Source organism: Osmerus eperlanus, chromosome 3 (assembly GCF_963692335.1).
Source record: "Osmerus eperlanus chromosome 3, fOsmEpe2.1, whole genome shotgun sequence".
Lineage (NCBI taxonomy): Eukaryota > Metazoa > Chordata > Actinopteri > Osmeriformes > Osmeridae > Osmerus > Osmerus eperlanus.
The window spans coordinates 18,813,288-18,826,624 of record NC_085020.1 but is presented as its reverse complement, the minus strand read 5'-3'; the positions used below and the strand labels follow the sequence as shown (position 1 = coordinate 18,826,624).

General features: G+C 45.2%; 2 protein-coding genes across 4 annotated transcripts; both read right to left on the bottom strand.

Annotated features, from left to right (window-relative positions):
• Window positions 1–5,293: 5,293 nt before the first annotated feature.
• Window positions 5,294–9,876, bottom strand: gja3 (gap junction protein, alpha 3). 3 transcript variants are annotated; one of them, XM_062457621.1, is made up of 3 exons: window positions 9,288–9,876; window positions 8,135–8,194; window positions 5,294–6,969 (listed from the first exon to the last, which is right to left on the bottom strand). In XM_062457621.1, exon 3 carries the CDS (start codon window positions 6,951–6,953, stop codon window positions 5,463–5,465), a length of 1,491 nt encoding a protein of 496 aa, XP_062313605.1. In that variant the 5' UTR covers window positions 6,954–6,969; window positions 8,135–8,194; window positions 9,288–9,876; the 3' UTR covers window positions 5,294–5,462. The 3 variants fall into 3 exon arrangements, with proteins under 3 accessions (XP_062313605.1, XP_062313607.1, XP_062313608.1); XM_062457623.1 differs by having other exon boundaries at window positions 9,444–9,876; XM_062457624.1 differs by lacking the exons at window positions 8,135–8,194; window positions 9,288–9,876 and adding an exon at window positions 7,330–8,099.
• A 154-nt stretch (window positions 9,877–10,030) lies between these two features.
• On the bottom strand, window positions 10,031–13,296 carry gjb8 (gap junction protein beta 8). Its single transcript, XM_062457666.1, has 2 exons — window positions 13,195–13,296; window positions 10,031–12,397 (listed from the first exon to the last, which is right to left on the bottom strand). Exon 2 carries the CDS (start codon window positions 12,358–12,360, stop codon window positions 11,560–11,562), a length of 801 nt encoding a protein of 266 aa, XP_062313650.1. The 5' UTR covers window positions 12,361–12,397; window positions 13,195–13,296; the 3' UTR covers window positions 10,031–11,559.
• Between the last annotated feature and the right edge of the window lie 41 nt (window positions 13,297–13,337).

The following is a 13,337-nucleotide window of genomic DNA, read 5'->3' as shown; positions in this document are numbered from 1 at the left end:
TTTTGTCTGTATGGTAACAAGGTGGTAGATGTGTCGCCCTGGCGACAGCCCTTATCTCTGAGGGAGAGTTGTCTCGTATTCCTCACCATGTCAGCAGCTGGGGGCAGTTTGGTGTCCAGGGAAAGAAAACAATGCTTCACCAGTTGGACTGATACAGTATACTAACACAGATTGGCATGTAGTTGATGTGCATATGAATTGTATAATAGTTTTAGAAGTATCATGAATGCCATTACAAATATTGAATGTCAGTGACAATATTGAAATAATTTCAATAACATAAATTTCAATAACATAAAATAGCATATAAAGTAGGACATTAAGGAATTCTTTCTACTTCAATAATGCTCAGATAAATGACGTTTTATGCCAGTAGACCACAGCCTGCCGAAACCAGTTACTCTAAAATGTTACTTTTAAACAATTATTCAAACGTAGTGATGTTGCAGCGTATTCACGATAGAGGGCGCTATATGCCAGGCTGTTCATGCCTTGTTGACCAGGGTAAGGTTAGAGAGGCAGAAGACCCGCTCCTTTATCCAGGAACATCCCAGCATAGTGTTCAGATATTACCCAGCATCCCCAGCTGCTGCTACGGCAGAGTCGTCTGAAAGTGTTCCTCTTTTGTGTGACTGACACAAAGCAGTCCCCATTAAACCCAGACCCCCCCCCACACACACGCAAACACAAACACACACCTACCCCCACCCAGTGGCCCAGCATGTGTACAGACTTCCCTCCCTGACACCTGTCTAAATCTTCAGAGGAAGGATATCACCTAAATCAACTAAACTTTCATGCAAAACGTTCAAAATAGTCTCAGATCAGGCCACTTCATGTGCATTTTTCACAAAGGTGTGACAACCCCATTTTTTGAAGAGGCAGCTTTTTTCTTTCTTTCCTATCTGTTAGAGTTGGCCAGACTCCAATAACTTGTCCCATTGATCTAAAGCTAAAACGCCCTGTGGGCACTCACAGACGGCTCTGCGAGAGAGCGAGGCAGGGAGAGAGAGAGGGAGAGAGAGAGAGAGAGCGGGCAGGCGGGTGTAAAAACATTTTTTCACCCTTGTGTTTTTTTTGTTTGGGCTCAATCCCCGGTTCTTTCAGGGGGCATAAAGGAAGTGCTGGGCTCAGCAGGGTCGTGTGGGACAGGACTGAGGCAGAGCCAGCGCCAGACTATAGGTGGTGATTAGGGCCTCTAATGTGCAATGAATCCTTTTCGAATCACATGATATGAACTAATGTCGCCATTTAATGATAAAACAACAGAGATGGGGAGGGGCTGGGGGTGCAGCTGCAAGGGTGGTGGGGAGGGGGAGGGGGGGTTACAGCTGTAGGGGGCTGGAATGGATGACGACTGCATTTGTAACGTTGTGTCCCTCGACCTGTCTCAGACTAACCAGCCAGGGGAAAATGTGTGTTCAGAGTTCAATACGAGAGAAGTTCAGGACGCAATTTCTCAAATGCCATATCATGGCCATGCAGCCAATGTGTGTATTGTCTTGTAACAGGTGTTGTTTAAAGGTCACTGACCCTCCTCACAAGCCCTGAACTGAACCTCACTACAGGGTCTTCATCGGCCCACCAACATGAAAATACGTAGATCGTCTTTTGATCCCTGCTGTAACCTTGGAAGGCTGGTTTGAATGCTGCTCGTGTGCTAGGGGGGATTAGGGTAAATTTAGGATGACATATCCCTAATTAGAATGGAAATAGAGGAGTTCTCCTCCTCTACATGTCCCCCAGCCAAAAGCTTGCCCATGTTGGATAGGGTTGCTTAAAGAATAAGGTATAAAATAAACTATCGTACTGTACACTATATTAAGTTCATTTATATAAAATGGACCAGCTTGCTGTGAACCATCCACAAGTGTTTACATTTTACTCAATTAGCAGATCCCTTTATCCTAAGGACGTACAAATAGTGCATATAGAAAATACAGTAGAAGATTAGAGATAAGAAGAGCATAGTTCTAACAGTATATTAGTGATCAGAGTCAAGGAACTTATATTGTAAAGTATGAATTAGAAAAATGTGCGAAAACTAAATGGATTCAGTACTGAATGTTATTCTGAGTGGACCACCAGCCCTGGGTGGTGCACATGTACTCGTCACAGCCTGCAGGTGTCGTTGTTGGGATAACCTGCCCTTCAGACAGACCTGCCCTTCAGACAGACCTGCCCTTCAGACAGACCTGCCCTTCAGACAGACCTGCCCTTCAGACAGACCTGCCCTTCAGACAGACCTAGCCTCCAGGTAGACCTGCCCTTCAGAAAAACCTGCCCTCCAGACAGACCTACTCTCCAGACAGACCTGCCCTCCAGACAGACCTGCCTTCCAGTCAGACCTGCTCTCCAGACAGACCTGCCCTCCAGCACCTGGACTGCTGGTTTCCTCTCTTCACAAGCCCCACCCCCTTTGCCAATCACACCAGCTACACCAACTACACCAGTCACCCAGATGCATGCTGAGAATCACCAGACTAATATGTTTAACAATATTACTGTTCCAATGGACAATATGGCTATGATGACCAATTGTGGCTTATTACTGTCATGAACAATATGATCAAAAACAACAAACCGTACAGTGTCACTAGTTAAATCAGTCATTCAGGCCCTACAGTTTGTCTTTGAGGTCTGAAGTGTGTAGTGGAAGCCATGGGCCGGACCCAGTGAACAAAGACTCCAGTCCTGAAATAACCAGTAGTGGAGTGAAGTATTCGCAGTGAGGCCAGAGTGGTGGCTGGGTGATTAAAATCTATAAATACCCCTGTCTTTTCTGGGCTGTTGTCTCAGTGGCCCTTGTGCCAGGCCCCCTGCCAGCGTTGCAGTCTCCCAACACTTCCTCACCCCATAGACCTCTCACCCCCTCAAGTCCTCACCCCCCCCCCCCCCCCAGACCTCACTCCCTAGACCTCATCCCCAGGACTACTTTTGTTGTTAGGAACACCAACCCGCAACAGCACCCCCCTGTTGATCCAAGTACAGAAAAAGATTCTGCCTGACCCCTTTGACTCATGTTCCATGGGCCAGGTAGAATTCATCTTTGTGTTTGAGGGGCCAAGTAGATTTTCTAGTGTTTTGGGGTCCTCCTGTGTGTGTGACTATCACAGCCGATCAGTGTAATAATGTGTGGATGTGTGTGTCCAGTTAGGGTCTGCATTCCCTCCCTGCCTCCCCCTAACTCACATCTCAATCACATTCTCACGTCTTCTCCTGGAATTCAGAATGAGGTAGGGACCCGCTGAAAGACTTCCAGGAGTTCCACTCCACTGAATGATCAGGACAACACCAGATATATGGTACAAAAAGTTTATTTAGTAGCAGTTTTGTAAACATTTGAGGTAAATGAACATTTACATCAACTTGTTCTTACAAAATGTCATACACAAGGCACTTCTGTTAAGACAGTATTTAAACAGGCTGGTGTTGTAGAGGGTTCCTTCCCTGACTGGCCAGAGAACTCAGGCTGAGCGTGAACCTCGTCAGGAACCTGGGATGAGGTACTCAGGACTGTGAGAGATGGGAGGGAGGGAGGGAGGGAGGGAGGGGGGGGAGGGAGGGGAGGGGAGGGGAAGGGTGGGGAGGGGAGGGGATTGAAGGGAGGGGCAAGTGACATTAGTGGGATTGAATGTTGTCAATGTTGTTAATGTTGTCAAACTCGGGAAGCCAAAGAGCAGTTGTGTAAAGACTTAGTGAGCATGCACTGAATACTCACTGATAATACTCTTCCCAGTGTTGAAGATTCAAACTTTTTATTGTATTATAACAATTGATATTGTGTCCCTACTATATAATGGTTATAGCAATACTGCCTTTAATTTAAAGAGACACAAGGTTTTAATGTTAAGACTTTAAGGATTATAAACATTGTCATAGCCTGGTGTCTTTTTATCTGCTCATCTTTGTCAAACAAGTTGAGCCTAAATGTGCAAATCTTTTATCTATTTACTAAAATGTAAACTTTAGGAACCAAAACAACAAATGCCGAACAGATTCTTGTGAATTGGTACATTTAAATAGCTTAAATTAAAATATAACATTGGGAACAAACTTAACACTGGTTTCAGGAAAATAACAATGTCACAGGCAACGATCCAGTACTTTATTCCTGTGGTTGTTTTTAGTTTGCATTGTTGTAAGAGATCACACTTCCAGTCTCCTGTGTTCCCTCTATCTGAGACATGAATCCTGCTTTCTTACCCATCATACACTGATCCTCAGTGGATAGAATTCCTGCTATGAGTGTGTGCCCGGGTGTGTTCACCTTACACAGCATTCAAACTAAAGACACCTGGTTACCACAGCAGCTGTGGTCAGACCCACAGCATCAAGATTAACAGGACAATAACTGGGAGACAATCTACAGCCTGGATTACTAACACTTGCCATATCTTTTCCTTTGTACTTTTCATACCAGATATCTGTTTGCCAATCACAAACTAACAACAAACAGCAATTTATCATGATAGTTCAATTCTCATTTGAAAACAGCACTTTTCAGAATGAAAATAATGAAGTATCACATACATGTTTTTTTACATGTTTTTTTGATGGCAGAAATATTTAATTATTAAATTGTATTTTATTACTGAATGTGAGATAGCAATTAATGCCAGGTTCAAGAAGCATTCAGTAACATGGTATTTGTCCATATTTGTTTAGGAAGTAAAAGTATTTGGGTTTTAGAATTTTTTTGGTGCATATCACTATGCTTTTTTTTGTGGCCGCCATAGGTGTTAATTTACCAGGAGCTGGAACTATGAAGGCCACCATACAGCTGGCAGCATGGCAAATGCTGGGCTCTGAAAGAACATGCTCCTCATCTGGCCCCAGCTTCCCTCCGCAGCAATGTAATCTAGTATCATCAGCCATGCTGTCACTTTAGCCCCCCTCTTCCCCACCCATGTATCACTGCACATTTAATATTGGGTATTCAGGAAGTCCTGGTGGGCATATACGTATGCCAATTATCATGTAGACTTCACCACTGGTCTTGTCCCAGTATCCACAGTGTGTAACAGTACTGGAGCCTTGTCAGGATTTGCAGAAGGAATCAGGGACAACACCCTGCATACCTTGTCTCAGTAGACACCCAGTGAAACTGCTCTGATACAACAGTGTCTGCTGTATGTGGAGGATGAGGCGAACTGTGATCTACTGACTGTGTCTGAATCTGGAGGATGAGGGTGATATGTCGTCTACTGACTGTGTCTGAATCAGTGCGGCAATGCAGGTTCTTGGAGGAGGATGGTGATCTGCAATCTACTGACTGTGTCTGCATCAATGAGTTGTAGTACAGCTTCTACCTCTAATGTTCAACCTATACAAAAAGAAATGCCAAATATCTGATAGATGAGATATGACCTGGATGTAAAAAAGGAAAAGGCATGAGGATACCGAAATCAAGCATGCCTGGGTACCATGCAGGCGTCTGGGAAGGTTTCTCTCTAACACGACTACACAGCCAGGTCATTGGGCCTGGCCCTGATGCTGCTGCTCTTGCTGGCTCTGCTCAGCCTGCGAGGGTCTGCTGCCACGTAGACCGGGGGTTGGTGCATCTGAACGGTGGTGGTGAGGGGGCTGTCCTCCCGCTCGCTCTTTCCACCACTCAGGCTGCCAACGCTGGAGCCGGGGCAGGGTGTGGGGGTGGGGGAGGAGCTCGGGGCGGAGCTAGGGCAAGGGGTGGGGTTAGAGCTGGGGCAGGGGGTGGGGGCGGAGCTAGGGCAGGGGGTGGGGGCGGAGCTGGGGCAAGGGGTGGGGGCGGAGCTAGGACAGGTGGGGGCGGAGCTAGGAAAGGGGATGGGGGGGGCCCCGCCAGGAGGCGGCTCATTGCCACTGGAGGAGGAGGAGGAGGAGGAGGAGGAGGAGGAGGAGGAGGAGGAGGAAGAGGCGTTCATCTCCCGAGTCTGCTGCTCAGTGGCCATGTTGGCCCAGTTCTGCTGCGCGGCCAGCCTGTGGTTGTTGCTGCTGATGTAGAAGGCGGAGCCAGGCTCTGTCAGCTCGTCCTGCAGGGGGGCCACAGGTGCCAGGAACACCCCGCTCCCTGCCGGCACGCTGGCATAGTTGGGGGGGGGGCTGAGGGGGGCAGGGGCAGTTCTGGAGGCAGAGTCAGGGGACACAGGAGAGCGGTGCAGAGACTCCTGGTCGAGGGCACACTCACTTGCCATCCCCTGTTTAACCTTCTTCCATCCCAGGTGATAAATCTCTAACAAATTCAGCAAAAGAGACACGCAAGCCACCACAAGCATAAATATGATAAAAATGGTCTTTTCAGTGGGCCGAGATATAAAGCAGTCCACGGTGTTAGGGCAGGGCCACCGGGCACACTTGTATAGGGGCCTTAGCTGGAAGCCATAGAGCAAATACTGACCTAAAATGAACCCCACTTCAAACAGGGTTTTGAATATAATATTGAACACGTACGTGCGCAGCAATGCACCTCGGATGCGAATCTTGCCATGCTCATCCCTGATGGGCGGCTTCACCTTCTTACCTCCTTTGCCTTTCCCTCCGCCTCCTCCGCCCCCTGCGTCCCCACCCCCCCTTCCGTCCCCTCCCCCATCTCTGTATAGGAGTTCTTTCTCCTCCTGGAGCCTGTTGGCCTTGCGCAGCTCCTCCTCCTTCTCCCGGTGCTTCTCCTCCATACGGACGATGTGCAGGACGTGGCCCAGGTAGATGAGCGTGGGCGTGGACACGAAGATGATCTGCAACACCCAGAAGCGAATGTGGGAGATGGGGAACGCCTCGTCGTAGCAGACGTTCTCGCATCCGGGCTGCTGCGTGTTGCAGGTAAAGTCGGACTGCTCGTCGCCCCACACCTCCTCCGCTGCAGCCCCCAACACCAGGATACGGAAGATGAAGAGGACCGTCAACCACACCTTGCCGATAACTGTCGAATGCTCCTGGGCGTTCTCCAGCAGCCGTCCCAGGAAGCTCCAGTCACCCATGCTTCACAAGTCTAGCCTGGGGAGGAAGCACAGGTGAACAGAGGATGGAGAAGGAGGATGGAGAAGGTGGAGTTCATGTGAAGAAATAAGCTGAACATGTACAGCCCTTTCTCTAAATCTCCTTCTCGACCTACGCCCCTCTCACCTAACCCTGCGACACCACTTTCCTACTACTCCACCCTCCACTCCGTCTATTTTACTACATTGCGCAGACCTGTGGATCTTATTCCTGAGATTAGAGGATTCTCTCACACACACATTTTCCCCTTCCCACATACAGCAAATGACTATAATATGCACATCAGCTGGTCTTTAGAAACATGTAAAAGATAAACAAGAGGAATAAATCATTAATTGAAATGAACAACAGTGTCACCTATGAAATATTCTTCAAAGTAATAAAAACATTTGATGTCACAACATAGCTTAGACACTTGTGTCTGAACAAATGAGGACTTTCCTACTGTATGTCACTACACTTCTTGTGCTGTCCCATTCTCTCTTTCTCTCTCCCTCTCTTTCCCTCTTTCTCTCTCTCATTTCATCTCTCTCCCTCTCTCCCTCCCTCTCTCTCTCTTTTTCTCTCTCTCGCTCCACTGCCCAGCAGGCATGTGCTGAGATCAACATTATAAAGTTCAAAAACAGCAGAGAGCTGATATTGTAGGAGTGCTGTGTACCCTGCTTCACCACTCCCACTGTATATCAACTCCAGGCCATGGGGGTCACGTATAATCACTTCACATTTACACCACACATACATTAACACATACATACAAAATAATCCTCCGATTTTCCATGCAATTTTGTAATTGATAAACCAAGGAACAATTTACTAATCGAAATATTGATACTGTAGCAATATTTAAGACCTTTATGACAAGAACAAGAACGTAAAGCCAATACCTGCTAAACTAAATTAGTATTGATCTAAGCACTGCAGTTGGTTATTGTAAAGAGTTATTTAAAATTGAATCGATGTAGAAGATAATAAGGGAAAAATATAAAACGAAGGCATCCCAAAACATCTGCCAACACCAGTCACATGAACGCCTTTGTTGCCCTTGTATCGTTTGTTTGGCGTTTTATGTCGGCCCAGCCAATATGAACTTGCCAGAAAATGCCCTGTCTCCTACTAAAACTGAAACAATAAGACAAAGAAATGGAAAGTGAAATTAACTTACTAAAGTGTTCTTGTGTCAGGGGTGATAAATCCATCGACTAGGGCTCAGAATATGTGACACCTGAAACGAAAATAAAATTTACTTATTTACAACTACATATTTTATTACAACTAATATTTTCTTCTGTTACAGCCATCTTTTGTAAATATAATGTAGCTTACATTTATAGAAGTAATGTTGGAATTATTTTCAATAACTAGAAATTTGAACCGTACAGTAGATTACTTCTGTTCTCTTCTGTTCTGGGTAATAATAGATTTCTCACGGAAAAACTAGCACGCTGGCTATAAATAATGTTCACCCCTTATTGGTACCCAAGTCATGATATAAATATAATATGCTCTAAAATAATATGGACGCCTTTATCAGTACATCATCATATGTTTGGCGAAACGTTTCTAGCTTTGGAGGCTTATTGGAGACAATTGATCTGATATAGGGTAAGACAGCTCCAGGTTGTAAAATTAATTGTTAAAAGTCAGGCTGTTCCTTTATTTTTATTTATTTGTTATCGCCGAGGACAAACATGTATTTTCATATATTCCATTCATTACAATGAAATAAAGATAATAGCCAATGTGATCAGATGGCCAGAAATTGAACAAGATTAATGTAATAAAGATAGTTTCCCACCGCATACGAATACGTAGCCTACGCTACCTGCTGATTAAACAGGGACGTTAGTATAACTAGTTTGACGCGATGTTTTGGATGTTGAAACAACAGCGGTTTTCATTTTTTGTTAGTTTTGTTTTTCAGTTTTTATGCATGATGTTCTCCAGATAAAAGTACAGTCCATAATAAATGTAACTCGGGCCTTCTTTAAGGAAAAAAACGGAGTAATATGGTTGAATATATCATAATTGCTGAAGTGAAATGTAGGCTAAGTAAAGTCAACTTGGTTGAGCATAGTTCAAATACAAAGGTATGCAGCCTGTCAACTTGACAATACGGAGAGTACCAGAGCGTCCATTGGCACCATTTAAACGTTCCAACCTTTGTAATTTGTATTGTTTCGCATGGTTAATTTAGGGTAACACTAGATGAGCCATAATATTAATTAAATTGAATAGTAAATTTGGGCTACATGCATCACTCCACGAACTACATGGCAAATTGTCAAAAATAAATATCTACTCAGAATTTATCATACCTTAGACTGGAGATGCCCAACTTAAATATCGAAAGCAATATCCATCTGCCAGTGGAGCCATATTTTGAGTGCGTTGGATAGAATACAGGGCTCCCGACGTATAGCAGCAACCCTCCCCTCTCCCGTCCCCAAAACCTGGAGCCTCAGCCAGCTTACCAAACTCTTAAAAGCAGACAGCCAAGTTATTCATGCACAGACTTCTTCACTCGTGGACTGTCGTTCTAACTAGCGCAAGAAAAGCTAGTTTTTCTTGGAGTATTGAACTTGGGGTTCCGCGACTCGCAGCTGCCTCCCGTTCCCAGCCATCGCGTCTGCCACATTGTGTGACCATGCATGAGTGAAATCACTCATCACCCAGTACTCATACACGCCACGCCCCTGTCAACCTAAAAAATCATCACTCAAGCTTCGGTTGTGGGTTCTACTTTGGCAAACTGTTGTTGTGTCCTTGTTTTTTTCAGTTTGAAACCCGAAATAAGCGTCGTTAGTAGGCCTAATGGTGTTGACAGCTGACAATATGAACCCTTATGTGAACAACTCAAAGTGATTTATTAAACATGAACTGTTTTGTAGAGTTACATTAAGTTGTGAAACTAAATAAACCCCTACTAACCCCATAAAAGCCCCCAAATAACCCGCACCCCTCCCAATCAAATAATTAAAAACTGCTACCCTCCCTCGGTTATTTACAGAAACACATCTTCCATTTGGTGCCGAATTACAAAGTACACAGCTGAACAATAAATGCTGTACGTTTTAAAATTGTATTAAAATGTATCGAAAAGTCTTAACATATCATCGAAAAATGGGGGTCAAAGTGCATTTTAAAAATAGGCTACAATAATCATCATCCCCTTGAAGCATGCAGTTAGAAACGAGATCCAGAACGTTAGTAGGCGTTATGACATGACAACATTAGATGTGATAACTGGGACCAGAGGTTTAAGGCTTTTAAACTCATTTTCTACACCTTCAAATTTGAACATTTTCATACATCTTTTGGTATCCACTTACAGCAATCACATTACATTAATATAAAACCAGAAATGAAATAATATCACAACCATCCACATCTACAAAAGGTTTTAAAAAGTAGCAAAGCCTTCTCGGAGTGCTTATTCACCACTGAGCCTGTGATCACATCTTCTCCCATCTACAGATAAAAGATTGTCTACAGTTCATTGCCTGTTTACAGTGGACATGGTCAACTTGATCTGGCCACAACAAATGCTTCCGCCATGGCTGCTCACATTGAAAGGGTGAAGAGTGATTACTTTAGTGGCTAAATTAAGGCACCAGATGAAAGGTGACACCACCAGTTGTGATCGGTTCCTAAAGCTTCAGTTTCACCACTGGGGGGCGCCAACACCTGTCCCACTGACTACAGAAAGGAACAAGCAACCCAATAATACATTTCCAAACCAGGGCCTTGAAACACCAATGGATTTGACTGTGTCCAATGTCACAACATCTATGGGACTTGCACAGGTTGTTCTATGTTGTTGTAGTTGACGTTTGTAGTGGAGAGCTCCAGACTAAAATAGTTGTCAGTGGTATATGAAATCTTTAATTTGCAACAAAGAAAATGACTTAAGGCACCACAGAGTATTGCTTTGGTACATGATGGCTGGCAGAACTTCACAGTTAACTGGATAGCTGGTGGATGGGGCTGCTAGCATCTCTACTGTACGAGCCTCCTGTCTTTGACATACTGGTGCTGCTGCACACACTCTGCTGGAATAAAACACTCTCATAAACACATACAAGCCAAGCAATCTTGAGATGAAGACTGCTGCAAACCCACCACAAGAGGGCGCTACAGACATATGGTGCTCTTCAAGAGACCTGGGTCCTGTGTTTTTTCAGGTGCATCAGAAGGAGGGCTGACCCTGGATCAGTGGTGTGTGCTGACCCCAATAACAGCTCAGGAGAGCTGATCCTAGGTCAGTCCTGCTCTGAGACGCCTGGACACAGCACCAAAACGGACTAGTTCAAACACTTCACACTCTGATCAAACACTTCACACTCCGATCAAACACTTCACACTCCATATCCAACAGCCCAATGCCGGTATACATTCTAACACTACCATTCCCGGTGCCCTAAGTAACGCACTATGTTAGTTAGGGAACAGTTTGGAAAGTTGTGGAAGGTGCAGATACACTTCAACAGCAGGCAGAATCACAGGCTTCTGCTCTCTGAAATGCAAACATGGTGTCACAGTTAACAACACTGATAGGGTTCCGTCTGGTCCTCAGTCTCTACGGGGCGTTCACACTGTCTTGTTGCTTGAGGCGTCCGTGGAGGCCGACAGCAGCATTTCATTCTTTTTGTTCTGCAGTAGGGCCTTGTCCGGGTTCACGGGGTCAGGGTGGCTGTAGGAGCGCCCTTTCTTGGACATCCTGTTGGAGCACCTCATCAGGGCCTTGCAGATGAGGTAGAACAGTTCCGCCACGTTCAGCACCATGCAGATGGCCGAGGACGACACCATGAAGATGGTGAAGACGGTCTTCTCCGTGGGCCGCGAGATGAAGCAGTCCACCTTGTTGGGGCACGGCCACTGCTCGCACTTGACCAGCCGGGGCATCTGGAAGCCGTCGTAGACGAAGTAGAGTGCGTACATGAAGCCACCCTCGAAGATGAGCCGGAAGAACAGGCTGCAGGTGTAGGTCCACCACAGCGGCCCGGTGATGGGGAGACGCCGCTTCTTCAGGTTCTCCAGGTCGTGCTCGCACATCTTGTCGTGCGTGGCCATGATGGTCCTCTTGTCGCCTCGCTTCCTGTAGGCCACGTGCATGGCGACCAGCAGGGCGGGTGTGGACACGAAGATGAGCTGCAGGCACCAGAGGCGGATGTGGGACACCGGGAAGAAGTGGTCGTAGCAGACATTCTTGCAGCCGGGCTGCTGGGTGTTGCAGGTGAAGTCAGACTGTTCGTCGCCCCAGACACTCTCAGCAGCCAAGACCAGGATGGTGATCCGGAAGATGAAAAGGACAGACAGCCAGATCTTCCCCAGGCTAGTGGAGTGCTTGTTGACTCCACCCAGCTGGGCATACAGGGCACCCCAACTCATCCTGACGTCTCCGGCTCAGACAAACTGGGGAACAACCTGAGGAACACAGGAGCGAACAGCAGGCTCAGGATCAAAATGTCCTCTCTAGCGGTTTTCAATTATGCACCTCATAAAGATATTATTAATAATAAGATGTATTAAGAGGAGTGAATAACACAGAAGTATTTGATAGTTTTCTAAAGCAGCTATTTAGTGTAAAGGGTGGTATTGAGAACATTGTGTCAAATAGTACAGTCTTTTATAGTAAAATAATAAAGGTTGTAATAATTATTGTTAACTATAATAAATAAATTGAAAATTCAGCTCCGTATGTGCCTTTTAGATCCTTGAATCGTTCTGACAGGGAACTAGGACTGTCTGGTTCTATTGTTACACATGATGTAGGCCTATATAATCAAAAAGGCCTCTTTCAAAACCTTGTACCAAATGTATATTTGCAGCCAATTACCAGCAAGATTCACATATACAAGTGAACTTGTAATTGATCCTTTTAATCAGTGTTATGTTTTGGGGGGGTGAACACTAAACCACAAAACGAGTAAAAGTATGGTTGGGTTTTTGTTCTGGTTTCCAATAGATTTGTCTGTCACTTAACGTTTTCATTTAACCTTAATTTTAAATAGGAACTTCCCTAAACACATACTTGTCAAAAAGTTTGGTTTCTATCATGTGTTATGATATGGCTATATCCCTTACTGCCAAGGGATATATCCATCTTAAGACATGATACAGGAGTACTAGGCTACTAGGTTGAGATGATGGAATGTCGTTATGACGGCAAAATATGAACTCCAAATTAGCAATATCGTTAAATAAATTAAAACTCACCAAATCAAAAATCCTTATTAGATGGTTTCCATAAATGAGAAGCAAACTGTTCCTCTGGGTGTTTGTAGTAATTCCAAACCACGAAGAAACAGCGACAGTGAGATGCACCTGAGACTTAACTTCTCTTGAGGACAACCCTCTTTCGAGGG